This window comes from Muscardinus avellanarius (assembly GCF_963383645.1).
Source record: "Muscardinus avellanarius genome assembly, chromosome: 3".
NCBI classification, from domain to species: domain Eukaryota; kingdom Metazoa; phylum Chordata; class Mammalia; order Rodentia; family Gliridae; genus Muscardinus; species Muscardinus avellanarius.
In genome coordinates this window covers 809,486-827,883 of record NC_137788.1, presented here as the reverse complement: position 1 = coordinate 827,883, position 18,398 = coordinate 809,486, and the positions used below count along the sequence as shown (strand labels likewise).

Sequence of the window (18,398 nt, the reverse complement as noted above, 5' to 3'; positions counted from 1 at the left end):
CAATTTAAGGTGATACATCCAGACACGCTAGCACTAGTTAGCGTGCTAGCTAGGAAGTAATTTTAAAGTGCTGTCCTTGGAAGTGCGGAGATGAGGACCACTTACTCCACCCAGATGGGGAGCCTGAAGTAAAAAAAAGAAAGGCCAGCATTTTGTCTGGGCAGAAAAGACTGGGTGTCAGCTGCCACCACAACTTCAGCAGGAGAGCTTGTCCTTTGGAGTGCTGGGAGGGAGCAGGCAGCTAAGAAAGTGAGCTCTGCTTGTCCTCTGACCAGAGGCAGAGCCTGGCAGGGAGGTGGTCATTTGGAAGCCTGGCTTCAGCCTGGAGCTGTAACCTTGGGCGTGGTCCTTAACCAACCTGTGAGCTTGTGGGGCGCTGGAGGGAGGGGACAGTAGAGCGGGATGTACTGAGACCACTGCCTGTGGCAGAGCAAGTGCTCATGCATTACAGTGGAGACCTGGGGGTAAATTGTAGGCACCTTTCTTTTCCAAAGTGCCTGGATCCAACTGGGGCTGCCCAGCACATGCCTTAATCCAGGGCTTTTGAGAGGCTGAGACAGAACCAGCTGCAGCAACTTAGTGAGATCCTGTCTCAAAATAAAAAGAGCTGGGGTGTAGCTCCAAAAGAAGTGTGTGTGTGTGTGTGTGTGTGTGTGTGTGTGTGTGTGTGTGTGTGTCTTTTTTTGCGGTACTATAGATTGAACCCAAGGGCATTCTGCTTCCAAGTTACTCCCCCAGCCCTGGTTTTTATTCTTCTTTGGTGTGTTTGTGTGGTACTGGGGATGGAACTCAGGGGCATTCTACCTCTAAGCTACATCCCCAGCCCTATTTTTTATTCTTTTTAATTTTTTGTGCTACTGGGTATGGAGCCCAGGGGCGTTCTACCTCCAACCGACATCTCCAACCCTAGTCTTTATTTTGAAACAGGGTCTCACTGAGTTGCAAAGGGCCTCACTAAGTAGCAGCTGAGGCTGTCTACGAACTGTGATCCTCCTGTCTCAGCCTCCCAAATGCTGGGATTACAAGCATGTGCCACTATATGGCTAATTTTTATTCTTTATTTTGAAACGGTCTCACTAAGTTGCAAAGGGCTTCACAAGTTGCTGAGACTGGCTGCAAACCTGTGATCCTTCTGTCTCAGCCTCCCAAGTACTGGGTACAAGTTTGCGCCACCATGCTTGGCTTTAAAAAATTATACTTAGCCGGGCGTGGTGGTGCACGCTTGTAATCCCCATGCTTGGGAGGCAGAGACAGGAGGATTGCGCTGGTTCGAAGCCAGCCCCGCTGGCTTAAGATACCCTGTTTCCAAAAATAAAAAAGAATAAAATAGGTCTGGGAGTGTAGCCCGGAGGTAGAAGGGCTTCCAGGAACCCCTGTACCCCCCCAAAAAAATATAAATATATATATATATATATATATAATTTATTTAAAAGAAAAAAGAATTATATTTCTTGGAACTCAACTCTGACTCTAAGTCTGACCAGAAAGCAAATGGGATGCCAGGTATGGTTGCACACACTTGTAATCCCAATATGGGACTCTGAGACAGGAGAATCACAGGATCCGTGGTACTTTAATAAATAAATAAATAAATAAATAAATAAATAAGGAAGAAGCCGGGCGTGGTGGCGCACACTTGTAATCTCAGCATTTGGGAGGCTGAGACCAGAGGATCGTGGTTCACGGACAGCCTCAGCTACTTAGGGAGGCCCTCTGCAACTTAGTGAGACCCTGTTTCAAAATAAAGAATTAAAAATTGGGCAGGGGGTGTAGCTAGGAGGTCAAATGCCCCTGGGTTTCATCCCCAGACCCGCAAACAGAAAGAAAGAAAGAAAGAAAGACAGACAGACAGACAGACAGACAAGCAAATGGGAGCTGGATCTGTACGCTTGGAATCCCCGCGCTTGGGAGGCTGAGGCAGGAGGATTGCACAGGTTCGAAGCCAGCCTCATCTACTTAGGCTCTCAGCAACTTAATGAGACCCTGTTTCAAAATAAAGTATAAAATAGAGCTGGGAGTATAGCCTGGAGGTAGAAAGCCCTGGGGTTCCGCCCCCAGTATCACCAGAACAAAAAAAAAGAAAAGAAAATGGGCTGTACTATATCCACTGCAAAAATAATGCTATATGAGCCAGGTGTGGTGCACACTCATACTTACAGTACTTAGGAGGCTGAGACAGGAGGACTGCAAGTTTGTGGCCAGCCTCTGCAACTTTGTGACCTCTTCACAATTTACTGAGACCCTGTTTCAAAATAAAACAGGGCTGGGGTTTTAGCTTGGAGGTAGAATGCCCTGAATTCAACCCCCAATACCACACACACACACAAAAGGTATATCAGGAGGAATTTGTGTGTGCTGAGTACAGTCATGCTTGTGTTTCCTTTCTTGGAGAGGGTGTGCTGTTGGCTCTTGGAGTGCTCTTGGTTAATGTGGAGGGAACCACACACCTAGGACAGATCCCTCCTGGTGGGCTACCTTTCACCATATTAAAAAGCACACTCACGCACCTTCTACGTTCAGATCGTTGCTCTCCTGCCCACGTCACATCGTGGTCAGACCTTGGCTGAGTCCTTCTGTATACGAGAATGAGAATCCACCAGAAGTGTCGGAGGGAAGGGGAGGGAGCCAGGCAGCAGATTCAGAGCCTGAGGCGCCCAGAGGTGAGCTACATACCGGAAAGGGAAGGGCTAGTGGGAGATGTAGGGTTTTGACAAGTAGAAGAGAATTAAGAGAACATTCCTGAGCCAGGTGTGCTAGTACTTGGGAGGCTGAGATAGGAGGATCGCAGGTTGGAGACCAGCCTCGGCAACCTAGCAATACTCTCAGCAACATAGCAAGACCGTATTTCAAAAAAAATTAAGAGTGCTGAGGGTGTAACTTGGAGGTAGAATGCCCCTGGCTTCAATCTCCAGTAACAACAATAGATAGGACTGGGTGTAGTTCAGAGAGAGAACACCCCTGACAGTACCCCCAGTACCACCAAAAGGAAAAAGAAGTCCAGTGTGTATCTCTAAATGACAAAAACCCATTATCCAAATGGAGCGCATTATCACACCTGGAAAGTTTATTTGTGATTTCTTCCTGTCGAGCTACCCTGTCTGTGTTCAGATTCCAGTGTGTCTTAGGTGATGTTTTCTTTGATTCGGCTTTACTCTTGTCTTGAATGAATTTCAAGTAGAGTCTGAATTCCGGTTGGTTGGAGGGTCTTAACTATCTTAATCCATCAATCTCCCTTACTCTTCCCTTGTTTTTGTTAAAGACAAACCAGCCACCCCCCCAGGTCTGTCCTGCAGTGTTTTGCAGGCTCTTTGTATTGGCACGCCTCCTTGCATTGTGGACACACGCCTCTGTCTTCTCCACTCTCTGGTACCAGCCTCCTGGGCACTGCTGTCATTCAAGAGCTGGACTTGTGAGCTCATGCTCTTGCAAGGAGCATGTCAAACACTGCTAGCGTTCCTGCCGTCCGTTCACTCAGATATCAGCCGTAGGCCTGAGGCTGCTCCCGCGAGCGGGACACTTGATAGTTTAATCTCCCAAGGCTTGCGGAGCCCTTTCGGGCTGAGCTGCTCTTTTAATTTTCGTTTTAGCCCTGTTTCAGATAATAATACTGTTCCCGTTTTATAGGAGCCAGATCACAGTGAAAATGCTTTGGCTGAGGGTCATGTTCTTCACACTAGCAGAACCAGAGTCTGAAATTATTTTTCGACGTATGCACCTTTTTGTCATTAGTACACTTGTAGCCAGATTATTATTTTTGCTGCCTATGCTCTGAGGCTCTGGGCACTTCTAGCATGTCCCTTCTAGGATTCCTTTAGTACATTTTTTTTAAAAAAACATGCTCCTGGGGATTAAGCCCAGGGCTTCTTGCATGGTAGGCACTGAGCTAGCGCCTTACCCTCAGTGCTTTTATTTAAGTTTCTATGAAAAGTATTTCTAAAGCAGAAGTTCCAAATAAAAGCTACTGGCAGATGTGGGTCACGAACGGAAGACGTGAGACCTCAGCAGGCACTGTCTTAGTGGATTAGACTGGAAAGTGCAGCCTCAGCACGGCCAGAGCTTACCCAGGCCTGTGCTGGAGGAGAGCAGCCGCCGCAGGCAGATCCCATGGTGGGGTTTCCCAGAAGGGCAGGGGGACTATAAGGACAGCGAAGAGCAAAGCAGAAGCGACTGAATGTAAGTAAGACCGGAACATACATTTCCCCCCAAAATAGTGAGATAGCATTACCGATATTGGGAGGTTGACTAGAAAAACACGATAATAATTCTAGTACAAATGCGATTAGTCTTTATGTTTGTTCTTCTAAAACCGCTGAAATTACTACATGCATAATTTTTCATTTAATATATAATAAGCATCCCCTCAAAGTATTTCTGGTTTTATTACTCTTACTGATACATTACATCTCATCCAGGAACTGTGAAAAGTTAACATTACTTTTTTTTTTAATCCAAAAGTGCAGAGAAAAGTATGCAAATGTTCCTTGGCTCTAGGGCCTGGATGAGATTGTTAGTATTGAGACCCATAGAAAGCAGGCTGCCTATGAAGGACAGGAGGAAGAACAGCCGGTCTGCTCATCTTGTACCTCTCTCCAAAACCAACAATGTTCGCATCTTGCTTATTCAAAATAAGATAGATAGCTTGTGGCGGCGTTGCTGTCTGTCCTCTCCGTGCACGGAAAGGCATGGTGCTTTCTATGCTTGTCTGCGCCCGCTTGCTTCACCTTCCCTCGTCACAGCGTCTGCTGCCCCTGGCTGCACACGTGCTGCCCACCTGCCTAGCTGCTGGGGCTGAGTGCTCATCATGGGCAGGGAAAGTGCATCGCACAATCATCTGGTACATTTCCATACATGGGCCAGTGAGAAAGAGAAATCTATTTTAAGGCACTTAGATTTTTTGAATTTATATTCTCTAGTTTTCGTGTTAAGAATTGTAATTGCCTAACAATTGGTTTTGCTTTCTTAGTAATCTGTGGATGGATTAAAGAGTCACCACAGTCTTACTTTAATTGCTAATAGAAAGAGGAAAACCTTTTTTCTTAAATTTACAGAAACAGATTTTCAATCTCTTAGTTGAGAATCATGTGGGCAGTGAGTGTGGAGTGAGCTGAATTCACAAGCAAAGGTTAGTTATTTCTGCTCTTCACTAGTGAAAGTAACAGTTCTGGCTTTTTTCTCTTTGCTTGTGGTTAAAGATTAAGGCCAAAGCTGGGCATGATGGTGCACGCTTGTAATCCTAGCATTTGGGAGGCTGAGACAGGAGGATCACGGTTTGTGGACAGCCTCAGCTACTTAGTGAGGCCCTTTGCAACTCAGTGAGACCCTGTTTCCAAATAAGGAATAAAAAATAGGACTGGGGACGTAGCTCTGAGGTAGAATGCCCCTGGGTTCCATCCCCAGTACCACACACTCTAAAAAAAGATTAAAGCCAGTAAACATTGTTGTTAATACTTGTGAAATTTTTTGAGGTCACTGAGTTAAATGGTGATTATTTTTGTTTTGTTTTGTTTTAGTGGTACCGGGGATTGAACCCAGGGGCATTCTACCACTGAGCTATACCCCAATGAGCTACACCCCAATCCCTATTGTATTCGTGTGTGTGTGTGTGTGTGTGTGTGTGTGTGTGTGTGTGTGTGTGTTTGGTGTACTGGGGATAGAACCCAGGGGATTTCTACATCTGGGCTACACTCCCAGACTTACTTTTTTATATTTTATTTGGAAACAGGGTCTCACTAAGCTGCTGAGAGCCTCATTCAGTAGCTGAGGCTGGCTTCGAACCTGTGCGATCCTCCTGCCTCAGCCTTCCAAGTGCAGGGATTACAAGCGTGCGCAACCACGCCGGCTTTCCTTTTTTTGAAATAGGATCTCATTAAGTGTGGAGGGCCTAAGTACTTGCGGCTGGCAGCAAACACATAATCCTCCTGCCTCAGCCTCCCAAGAACTAGGACTATAAGTGTGCACCACCACACCCAGCTGGTGCTTCTCACTTCAAAGAGAATCAGATTTTTTTTTTTTTTGCAATATAGAGATGGAAACCAAGGATACTCTTACCTTTGAGCTACACCCCCAGCCCTGTTTTTTCTTTATTTTGAAACAGGGTCTTACTGAGTTGCAAAGGGCCTTACTAAGTAGTAGCTGAAGCTGCCCATGAACCACAATCCTCCTGTCGCAGCCTCCCAGATGCTGGGATCACAAGCATGTGCCATCATATCCAGCTGATAATTGGGTTTTTAATGAATTCATTTCTCTAGTTTCAGGCAGTACAACTGTGTGATTGTTGTATATTTATTCTATTTATTCTTCTGTAATATGTGAAAAGATCACATAATTAAAAGGATTTCAGGAGCTGGCCCATATAGCACTAAAGCTGCCTTTACATACATCCCACTGCAAGGCACATAATTCTTTTTTTTTTTTTTTTTTTAATGGGTGGTACTGGGGATGGAATCCAGGGGTATTCTACCTCCAAGCTATAACCCCCAGTTTTTTTTTTTTTTTTTTTTTTTTTTTTTTGTGGTACTGGGGTTCCTGGAAACCCTTCTACTTTCAGGCTACACTCCCAGACCTATTTTTTTATATTTTTATTTGGAAACAGGGTCTCTTAAGCCAGCAAGGCTGGCTTTGAACCTGCACAATCTGCGATCCTCCTGTCTGCCTCCCAAGCACAGGGATTACAAGCGTGTGCCACCAAGCCTGGCACCAGTCCTATCTTTTTTTGTGTGTGTGTGTGTAGTACTGGGGATGGAATTCAGGGGCATTCTACCTCTGAGCTACACCCCCAGTCCTATCTTTTATTCTTTATTTTGAAACAGGATCTTACTGAGTTGCAGAGGGCCTCACTCAGTAGCTGAGGCTGTCCACAAAGCACGATCCTCCTGTCTCGGCCTCCCAAATGCTTGAATAACAAACAAGCATCACCACTCCCGACCTTTTTTTTAATTTTTATTATTATTATTTTTTTGCTATACTGGGGATGGAACTCAGGAGCATTGTACCTCTGAGCTACACCCCCAGCTCCTTTTTTAGACCTTTATTTCATTTGTTTTACTTTTTTTTTTTTTTTTTTTTTTTTAAGCGGTACTGGGGATGGAACCCAGGGGCATTCTACCTCCAAGCTACATACCCAACCCTACTTTTTATTATATATATATTTTTTATGGTACTGTGGTTCCTGGAAACCCTTCTACCTCCAGGCTACACTCCCAGACCTATTTTATATATATATATATATATATATATATATATTTTTTTTTTTTTTTTTTTTTTTTAAAACGGTCTCTTAAGCCAGTGAGGCTGGCTTCGAACCTGTGCGATCCTCCTGTCTCCACCTCCGAAGCGCAGGGATTACAAGCGTGCGCCACCACGCCCGGCAAGGTACATACTTCTTGAGGCAGCTTTGTTTCTCAGAATTCTAGTATGTTTTTTTGTTTGTTTGTTTGTTTTAGTCTCTTACTATAAAAGCTAGCTTAGGGTTTTCTGTTTATGTTGGATTCAGACTCTGCTCTGGATAATTGGGTGGAGGAACTTTAGTAATTGAGGACAACTCTGTAGGGGTTGCTGGACTTTAGTGACCCCTAACTCTGCAAAACTCTGACACTTTGACCCCATCTGAAATACAGGCAAGGCAGACATGCCACCACAGCTTTCCATTTTAAACACCATTCTGTATTCTGATGGCACATTATTCTCTCACACAGTAGTATTCATTAATATCTGTCCTTAGACCTTTTTTATTTTTGGTGGTACTATGGATTAAATCCAGGGATATTCTCCTTCCAAGCTATGCCCCCGGCCTGATTTTTAAATCTTTGTGGGGTTTTTTTGTTTTTGTTTTTGTGCTGGGGATGGAACCCAGGGTCATTCTACTTTCAAGCTACATCCCCACCCTATTTTTTATTCTTTATTTTATTTTATTTTTTGGTGTTACTAGGGTTGGAACCCAGAGGCTTTCTACCTCCAGGCTATACTCCCAGACCCATTTTATATTTTATTTGGAAACAGGGTCTCACTAAGTTGCTGAGGGCCTCACTAAGTAGCTGAGGCTGGCTTCGAACCCGTGCGATCGTCCTGTCTCAGCCTCCCAAGCACAGGGATTACAAGTGTGCGCCACCATGCCCGGCTTTTATTCTTTATTTTAAAAAGGGTTTCACTAAGTTGTGGAGAGTCTCCCCCCCCCCTCTCTCTCTTTTTGTGGTACTGGGGTTCCTGGAAGCCCTTTTACTTTCGGGCTACACTCCCAGACCTATTTTTACATTTTTATTTGGAAACAGGGTCTCCTACGCCAGCGCATGCGGCTGGCTTCAAACCTGCGCGATCCTCCTGTCTCTGCCTCCCAAGCGCGGGGATTACAAGCGTGCGCCACCACGCCCTGCTCATTTTTTCTTTTTGAAAGGGTCTCACTGAGTTGCTAAGTGCCTCACTAAGTAGCTGAGACTGTCTGTGAACAGGGATCCTCCATTCTCCCTAGTGCTGGGATTACAAACTGTGCCAACTCACCCAGCCTTCTACTTTTTATTCTTTATTTTTAAACAGAGTGTCATTGAGTTGCAAAGGACCTTACTAAGTAGCTGAGGCTGAGAACTGCAATCCTCCTGTTTCAGCCTCCCAAATGCAGAGATTGCAAGTGTGCACCACTATGCCCAGCTTAATTCTTTGTTTTGGAACAGAGACTCATTAAGTAGTTGAGACTGGCTTTGAACCTGCAATCCTCTGGTCTCAGCCTCCCAAATACTGGGATTATAAGAATGTACCACCGTGCCCAGATTGTCCTAGACGTAAATGCTAAAGAAAGGAGGCTGGGCAGCTAGAGTCCCAGGTCCTGGGAAGGCTGAGGCTGAGGTTAGCTTGAGCCCAGTTGGACTTCACCAGCAGCCTTGGCCTTGTCCAGTGCCAGCAGCGTGCCCTTTGTCCAGGGAGGCCTGACGTCTTCTTTCTTAGTGAATCTTTCATCGTGATTCAGACATCCGCACCGAGGGAAGCCTTTAGAAATGCTCACTGTGCTCAGAAAGCTTCTTGAAGCTTGCCTCCCACCTCCAGTTCCAGAGAGCCGGTCCTGGTCTGCAGTGGGAGACTAGAGGCCGCTGTGACAGTTCTGGGTGCTTTGGTCCAATTTGTGACTGATTTAACAGCCACAGTCTTGGTCAGAAATGCCACCACCATCTGCGCATGGCGGTGCTCTTCTGTAATCCCAGTACTTGGGAGGATAAGACAGGAGGATCACAGGTCAAGGCCAGGCTCAGCAATTAAGTGAAACTGTTTCAAAATAAAAATATATAAAAATATAAGCCAGGCTTGTTGGCACATTCTTGTCATTGCAGTACTTGAGAGGCTGAGACGGGAGGATTACAGATTTGGGACCAGCCTCAGCTACTTAGTGATGCCCTCCACAGCTTAGACCCTGTTTCAAATTAAAGAGTAGCCAGTAGCCAGCAGGCGTGGTGGCATAATTTATAATTCTAGCATTTGGGAGACTGAGAGCGGAGGATTGCGGTTAGCAGACAGCCTCAGCTACTTACTGCAGCCCTTTGCAACTTAGTGAGATCCTGTTTCAAAATAAAAAATAGGCTGGGGGTTTGGCTTGGAGGTAGAGTGCCCCTGGGTTTCAGTCCCAGTACCAAAAGGGGGGGAAAATCACCTCCATCTGTGACAGCTTCTGGGGAAAAGAAGGCTCTTGTTTAATAAGGTGATTTTGTTAGAATTTGAAATGGAAAGCCTGACATGATGACACACGCTTGTAATCCCAGCATGTGGGAGGCTGAGACAGGAGGATCACGGTTTGAGAACAGCCTCAGCTACTTAGGTTCTTTGCAATTCAGACCCTGTTTCAAAATAAGAATAAAACAATAGGGCTGGGCATGTAGCTCAAAGGTAGAGTGCCCCTGGGTTCCAATTCCAGTACCAAAAAAAAAAAATCTGACATGGAGAACACTTTCACATCCCCCGTCAGGCCTTCAGGCCACATGCCTTAGCCTGAGTCTCAGTGCCTAGGATCAAGGTGTTCTTCCTGACCCCTGGCATGCCCGGGGCTGTTGTGGTGGCAGGAATGGACAACACTTGTGTTCCTTCAGGATTGATCTACAAACATTCGCCCATCTTCATACTCACAGGATTGTGGTTCCTGCCATGGCTCTCAGATGCTAATTTGCCAGAGAGCCTGTTGTTTCCTGAAATAATTCTGCCTTGGTTTTGATATTAGGTGTCTCTTTTTTGTTGTTGTTTTTTCTTTGGTACTGGGGATATAACCCAGGGGTATTCTTCCTTCAAGCTACAGCCCCAGCCCTGTTTTTTATTCTTTATTTTGAAACAGATCTCAGTAAGTTGCAGACGGCCTAAGTAGCTGAGGCTGTTTTTGAACCACAGACCATCCTGTCTCAGCCTGCCAAACACTGGGATTACACCTGCACCACCATGCCTGGCTATCAGGTGCCTTTTTTTTTTTTTTTTTTTTTTTTTTTTTTTTTTTGGTGGTCCTGGGGGTGGAACCCAGAGCTTTCTACCTCCGGGCTATACTCCCAGACCTATTTTATATTTTACTTGGAAACAGGGTCTCAGTAGCTTCCAACCTGTGCGATGCTCCTGTCTCAGCCTCCCAAGCACGGGGATTACAAGGGTGCGCCACCACGCCCGGCCTATCAGGTGCCTCTTTTGAATGGTAGCCTTATGCTCTTGGTTACAGGAGACCCCAGATCATTTTGTGAAAAATGCTTGACAGAATTTTCTTGTTTTAGCCCATATTTGTAGCAGTATATTACTATGAACATTTCCATACCATACAATGCCACTGAATACTTTTTATTTTTTGCTACTGGGTTTTGAATGGGCTTCTACTAGGTTACTGATAGCCTTGGTATATTGCTGAGGCTCCCCTGGAGTCTCCAACCCTCCTCTCTCAGCCTCCCAAGTACTGGGAGTACAGGCCTGCACCACTGTGCTTGTAATTAATGAACTCATGTGTTTATTGGTACAGGGGATTGAACCCAGAGGCATTCTGCCTCCGAGCTACATACCCAGACTGATTTATTTATTCCTTCCTTCCTTCCTTCCTTTCTTTTTTCGGTACTAGGGATGGAACCCAGGGGCATTCTACCTCCAAGCTACACCCCCAGCCCTATTTTTTTAATTTTTAATTTTGAAACCGTGTCTCACTGAGTTGCAAAGGGCCTGAGTGATCTTATTTCTTATTTGAAAACAGGGTCTAAGTTTCTGAGGCCCTTGCTAAGTTACTGAGGCTGGCCCTGAACCTGTGATCGTCCTGTTTCAGTTTGTCAAGTACTGAGATTATAGGTGTGTGTCACCATGCCCAGCTGTTACACACATAAAATAGTACATATTGAGCTGGGTGTGGTGGCACAGGCTTGTAATCCCAGTACTTGGGAGGCTGAAACAGGAAGATTGCAGGGTCCTGTCTCAACCTTCCAAGTATTGGGATTACAAGCCTGTGCCACCATGCCTAGTTGTAATTATATTTTAAACCCAGCAGTAGGTTAGTCTTTTATAAGTCCCGGTGCATATTAGTGGAATGTCTTCTGATTTATAATGTAGAGGATAACCTTAATTCTTCAGTTTCTCTTCCTTGCCTGCTTCATTAAATTATTCAGTAGCACTTTCCCATTTTGTGCCTCTGTTTCTGTTACAGATTGCGAATTCTTTGAGATAGCACCGAAAGCATTACGACCTGAAGATGAGTGAGCTTGACCAGTTACGGCAGGAGGCGGAACAGCTTAAAAACCAAATTAGAGTACGTACCATGTGCATGGTTTCAGTTTTATTATTTAGGTTTTAGGCCAAAAGTTATCCATCACATGAAAGATGGCTTACAGAGTGATGTGGTGATGTGCTCAGTGTTTGAACTGAAATTGAATCTTTTTTTTTTTTTTTTTTTTTTGGGGTGGGCCTGGAGATGGACCCAGAGACATTCGACCTCTGAGCTAAACCCCCTGCCCTATTTTTTATTCCTTATTTTAAAACAGGGTCTCACTAAGTTGCGGAGGGCCTCGCTTTAGGCTGTCCAGGAACCATGATCCTCCAGTCTCAGCCTCCCAAATGCTGGGATTACAAGCACGTGCCACCATGCCCGGCCCCGGAAATTGCATCTTAGCTGGCCAGTGTGTGCTGATCGTAGGTCCAGACCCTCAGGCCGGCCCCTCGTTGTCAGTATTTGGCTCTCTTGCATCTATGGTTTGTTACTTGAATATATATGTAGTGTTTTTATAGAATTTATAAGGACATTTTGGACTTTGTTTTTGTGATACTCAAGATTGAACCCAAAGGTGCTTTACCACTAAGCCATACTTTCAGTTCTTTTTAATTTTTATTTCGAAACATTCTTGCCCAGTTGCTTGCCTTGACCTTGTGAGTAGCTGGGATTACTATAGGTGTGCACTTACAGACTTCTTATATTTTTTATCTTCATCTCGGGAATTTGTTTTGTGACCTTCTTGTTTACTGCATCACAAGGTGGAATCTGCTCCTCCCTAAAGATTATAGCTGCGTATTGGAGTGCAGAAGTGCTCACAAAGGAGGGTGTTACGAGCAGTAGACCAGATGTGGTGGCGCCATACCTGTCGTCCCAGTACTTGGGAGGCTAAAGGAATCTAGGCTTGTGGCCAGCCAGCCTTGCCAATGTGGAGAGGCCCTCCACAACGTAGTGAGGCCCCGCTTCAAAATACTGTAAAATGGGCATATATAAGAGCTGGGCGTGGTGGCGCACGCTTGTAATCCCAGCACTTGGGAGGGTGAGACAGGAGGATCACGGTTCACAGCCAGCCTCAGCTACTTAGTGAGGCCCTCCGCAACTCAGTGAGACCCTGTTTCAAATAAAGAATAAAAAATAGGGCAGGGGGTGTAGCTCGGAGGCCAAATGCTCCCGAGTTCCATCCCCAGATCTGCAATAAAATAAAAGAGCCAGGTGTGGTGGCACGCGCACTTGTAATCCCAGCACTTGGGAGGCTGAAACAGGAAGATCCAGTTCGCGGACAACCTCAGCTCCTTAATGAGGCCCTTTGCAACTTCAGTGAGCCCCTGTTTCAAAATAGAGAACAAAAAAATAGGGCTGGGGGTAAAATGAAAAATATATCTAGGAGGTAGAATGCCCCTGGGTTCCGTCCCAAGGAAACACATACATCCTAAGTACTGAAAAAATAAAATTAAAAAACCAAACAAAAAAACCCATGCACAAACGCGGCTGGGTGGCCAGCCCTGGTAGCATTTGCTTATAATCCCTGTACTTGGGGAGCTGAGACAGGAGGATTACAGGTTTGTGGCCAGCCTCTGCTACTTAGTGAGGCCCTTTGCAACTAGTGAGACCCTTTTTCAAAATAAAGAATAAGGCTGGGCATGGTGGCACACCCTATTTTTTTTTAATTCTTTATTTTTATTTATTTATGTATTTTTGTGGTACTGGGGATGGAACCCAGGGGCATTGTAGCTCTGAGCTACAACCTCAGCCCTATTTTTTCTTCTTTATTTTGAAACAGGGTCTCACTGAGTTGCGAAGGGTCTCACTAAGTAGCCTCACGAATGCTGGGATTACAGGCATGTGCCACCACGCCTAGCTATTTTTTATTTTGAAAAGAAGTCTCACTGAGTTGCAAAGGGTCTCACTAAGTAGTAGCTGAGGCTGGCCATGAACCGTGATCCTCTTGTCTCAGCCTCCCAAATGCTGAGATTACAAGCGTGGGCCATTATACCCAGCTCCCAGCCCTATTTTTTATTTTTTGTTTTGAAACAGGGTCTTACTGAGTTGCAAAGGGGCTCACTAAGTAGCTGAGGCTGTCCTCGAGCCATGATCCTAATGTCTCAGCTTCTCAAATGCTGGGATTACAAGCGTGTGCCACCACATATGAAATACTGTATTTAAACTGCTGATCATATATTCAGGCAGCCTAGTGGGAATTGGAAAAAGAAGCATCAACATTGTTTTAGCCAACTTTGTCTCAAACTTGAGAAAAGTTAACAGAATCATCTGAGATTTACAGCTGGGAAAAAGACAGAAAATATTGTCAACTTTAACAATTTAACACTGGTACATTTCACATACCTGCTATAACATACCCTGTACAGTGACACACACCGGTGATCCCAGGATTGCATGTTCACAGCCAGCCTCAGCTACTTTAGTGAGACCCTGTTTCAAAATAAAATAGAGTGCTGGGGTATATGTAACTCAGGGGTATAATGCTCCTGGGTTCCATTCCCAGTATTGTAAAAAAATAAATAAATAAAAACAAAAAAGACTGGGATTATAGTTCAGTGGTAGAACCCCTGGGTTCAAATCCTTGTACCACCAAAAAAAGGAAAGAAAAAAAGAGAGAAAGATGGCTGTAGTTCAGAGCACATGACCAGATTTTTATTAGTTGACTCTGGTCAGGCTTCTTCAATATGTCTCTGTTCCTCAGAATATTAAGAACCAGGCTGGGCATAGTGGTGTCCACCTGTAATCCCACTACTTGGAAGGCTGAGACAGAGAGGTTGCAGTTTGAAGCCAGCCTCAACAATTTAGCAAGACCTTCAGCAACTTAGTGAGATATTGTTTTAAAATAAAGAGCTCGAGGTATAGCTTGGAGATAGAATGCCCCTGGGTTCAGGTCCCCGTACCCTCCCCCAAAAAATATTTATTAGGATTATTAATAGCAGGTCATGGTAGCACATGCTTGTGATCCCAGTACTTGGGGTGCTGAGACAGAAGGATTGCAGGTTTGAGGCCTGATTCAGCTACTTAGTAAAACATTCTGCAATTTAGTGAGACTCTGTTTCAAAATAAAAAATAAAAATAGAGTTTGGGGGAATAGCTCAGAGATGGAATGCTCCTGAGTTCAATTCCTAGTAACACACACACTCACTTGGTGGGAGGGTGCGCGTGCGTGCGTGCGTGCGGGCTCGCGCGCGCGCAGACACACACACACACACAAGAATTAATAAAATGTATTAAAAAATCACAAAATACCTTTTTTAATGGCACCAAGAGATATTTCCCTTTTTTTTTTTTTTGCAGGTCTGGTGATTATTTTTTTGAAACAGGGTCTCACTAAGTTGCAGAGGGCCTCACTAAGTAGCTGAATTTGACCTCAAACTTGCAATCCTTCTGTCTCAATCCGGTCCTCCGGTCTCAATCAAGAGATATTTCTATCAAAAAAATTACCTGATACTTAGGATGCCAAGACAGGAGAATCACAGATTTGCAAGCAGCCTCTCAGCTACTTAGGCCCTTGACAACTATGGAGACACTGCTTCAAAATGAAGAATAAAAAATGAAGCTGGGGGTGTAGCTCAAGTTAGAATGCCTTGGATTCAGTCCCAGCACCACCAAGAAGAAAAAAGAATGATGCCCTGGGTTCCATCCACAGGCATCCCCAGTACCACAAAACCACACACACACACACACACACACACACCCATAATGTTCACCACTAAAGAACTTGGAATCTAATCTAAGAATTGTATGCAGTAATGGTAATCTCCGTATATTTCCATATCATTAGTTTATAAATATGCTTACCAGCTTCAGCTTCATAAAATAAAGCATTTGCAGTAAGAGTTTGCCATGAGAGGGGGATTTGGCAGTGCCCTACTAGGGACCTCTGTCCAGCTGCCAGTTGGAAGGTAGTCTGTCAGAGGCAGCATAATGGAACATTTTCTTACTAGAAAGTGCCATTACGTCCTTCAAATTGTGCGCTCACTGAGATTTTGGGCCCTTTACAACTATTATCTCCTTTTCCTTTATATTGTATATCTTTCTACTTATAAAGATACATGTTAATTTGGGATTTTAAGACTTAATTTTTTTGGGGGGGGTCTTGGGGGTGGAACCCAGAGGCTTCTACCTCCCAGACCTATTTTTTTTATATATATACTTTATTTGGAAACAGGGTCTCACTAAGTTGCTGAGAGCCCCACTAAGTAGCCAAGGCTGGCTTTGAGCCTATGTGATCCTGTCTCAGCCTCCCGAGCACTGGGATTACAAGCGTGCGTCACCACGCCCACCTTAAGACTAACTTTTTAATAACTTTGCGCACTTGTTAGTAATGAAGACACTTGTAATTAGCATGGTGTATCCCTTCATAGTCCTTACCTCCTCCCATAGGATTCATAGATAAGAAAGCAACACACTTGTAGCTCCAGCACTTGGGAAACTGAGGAGGAGGATTGCAGGTTCACGGACAGCCTCAGCAACACAGGGAGACTCAGCAACCTAGCAAGACCCTCTTTCAGAAAAAAACAGGCTGTGGGCATAGATGTTAGGTAGAATGCCCCTGGGCTCAATCCCCAGTACCTAAAGAAAACAGAACAGATTGATAACAAGCTAGCAATGGCCAGAAAATGTCATTGAAATTTGCTTTCCAGATTCCAGGCCCATACTCTGCACAGAACAGCGTTTTAGTCTGGATAGTGGGTCCTTTGAGTTGGGCCCCGCCCCTCCTGGCCTCAGGTGGACTCTTGGAAAACAAGTGTGTGCTGGCGGCGAGACGGCAGCATCAGCTGCTGGGCTGCTCGGGGCGAAGGCCTCCTCACGGCTGCCCGTAGTGCTGGGGTCCCCGGGGCTCTGTGCTCACGCGATGAGGGCACAGTCTTCCGTGGACGTGAGCATGGTGATTGTCCCCTGCGGCCGGCAGTGCTCACGCAGTGCAGAGGGCTCCACCCTTGCACCTGGCCGTCCGTGGAGGCTCTGTCCACTTTGGTATGTGGGGTCCTGGGGTTGGACGTATGAAACGTGACTGATTCTCCTTTGTCATCATTTCCTAGGATGCCCGAAAAGCATGTGCAGATGCAACTCTCTCTCAGGTAAGAACCATCTCACACATGTTCTTTCCCTTGGGCTGGAGGTGGCGGGAGCTGGTGCCTTCACCTGGAACCTCTGGAAGGAGCTCTGCTCTGCCTGTCTCCTGAACAATGAGAACGGAAAGCCACTATGGAGGGCTACAGTGTGTTTTATTCAAACTTATTCTGGTTATAGGCAGGGAGGAATCATGTGGGTTTTTTTTTTTTTTTAAAGATAAAATAGGATCTCTTCCATCATAAATAATTATTTCAGCAGGGCATAGTGGCACATAGCTGTAATCCCAGTACCTGGGAGGTTGAAACAGGAAGATTACAGGTTTGAGGCCAGCCTCAACAGCTTAATGAGATTCTATTTCTATTTTTTTCCCCTTTTTTTGTGATACTAGGGATAGAACCCAGGGCTTTCTACCTCCAGGCCACACTCCCAGACCTATTTTATATTTTATTTGGAAACAGTGTCTCAAGTTACTGATAGCCTCACTAAGCTGCTAAGGCTGGCTTTATTTCAAAACAGTGTCTCACTGAGTTGCAAAGGGCCTCACTAAGTAGCTGAGGCTGTCTGCAAACCAGGATCCTCCTGTGTCAGCTTCCCAAATGCTGGGATTACAAGCATGTGCCACCATACCTGGCTTGAAAACTGATTTTCAAACAAATATGTGTACAGTCACCCCCTTTCAAGATTCCCAGAGGATCCTGAAACTACAGATAGTACCAAGCCCTATACATACTGTTCCAAAGCACTCATGCCTGTGATAAAGCTGACTTGTAAATTAGACACTGGAAGGGACTAACAACAGTAACAAACAGAACTGTTGGGTGGGGGCATACCTCAGTGGTAAAGGACTTGCCTAGCATGTGTGAGGCTCAGGGTTCAAACTCTAGCACCCAAAAAAAAAAAAAAAGGAATAAGGAATATAAGACTAGTATAACAATATCCTGTAATAAGTAATGTGGGCATGTGTTGGGGCTGTTAGAATGTTGAGTGCTTGGTATTCGGTCTTTTGATGGTGAGGTCGGATGTGTATGCTTGCATCGGAGCTGAGGTGGAGACGGGCCTTAGAGCACAGCACCACATTCCCGCAAGGGGCCACAGGCGCTGAGCAGTGCCATGCTGTTGGAGTCGGAGATGGCTGAGGTGGCCACCCCAGCTAAGGGGCAGGCAGCCTGTGTGCAGCATAGATAATGCTGGACCGACCGGTGATTCACGTCCTCAGTGGACCGAGTGGGATTGTATCAGATTGCATCACTAACTCAAAATGATGTGCAATTCAAAAGCTTTGAATTGCTTAAATCTGGGATTTCCCATTTCATATTTTTGAGCCTTTGCTGAGTCTCGGTAACTGAGACTGTGGAAGGTAAAACTGCCGCTCTGTTGGGGAGTGCGCCCACACGTCCTCCCAGCATTGTTCCATGCTGGCTGTGAGAGGGCCCCAAGCGTCCACGAGCAGGTGTGTGGACCGTGCTGTCTCCACGTGGGCCCTATGTCACCTGTGGGTAGGGCATGTGCAGGGCATGAAGCCAGTGACAGGTGGCTGTATATTTTGTTTTCAGAATAGGAAAATCCATAGACAGTGTGGAGATGAGAGGCTGCCCAGGAATTAGGAAAAAGGGAGTATGAATGGCCT

General features: G+C 45.3%; 1 protein-coding gene across 1 annotated transcript in view; it reads left to right on the top strand.

Moving 5' to 3' along the window:
• GNB1 (G protein subunit beta 1) overlaps window positions 1–18,398 on the top strand; it is a gene marked incomplete at its 3' end in the record, with an annotated part of 87,205 nt that overhangs the window by 45,789 nt on the left and 23,018 nt on the right. Inside the window, exons 3-4 of the mRNA XM_080690602.1 lie at window positions 11,633–11,734; window positions 16,738–16,776. Of these exons, the coding sequence (XP_080546728.1) occupies window positions 11,678–11,734; window positions 16,738–16,776 (96 nt within the window). The 5' untranslated portion in view covers window positions 11,633–11,677. The remainder of the gene's footprint in view (window positions 1–11,632; window positions 11,735–16,737; window positions 16,777–18,398) is intronic.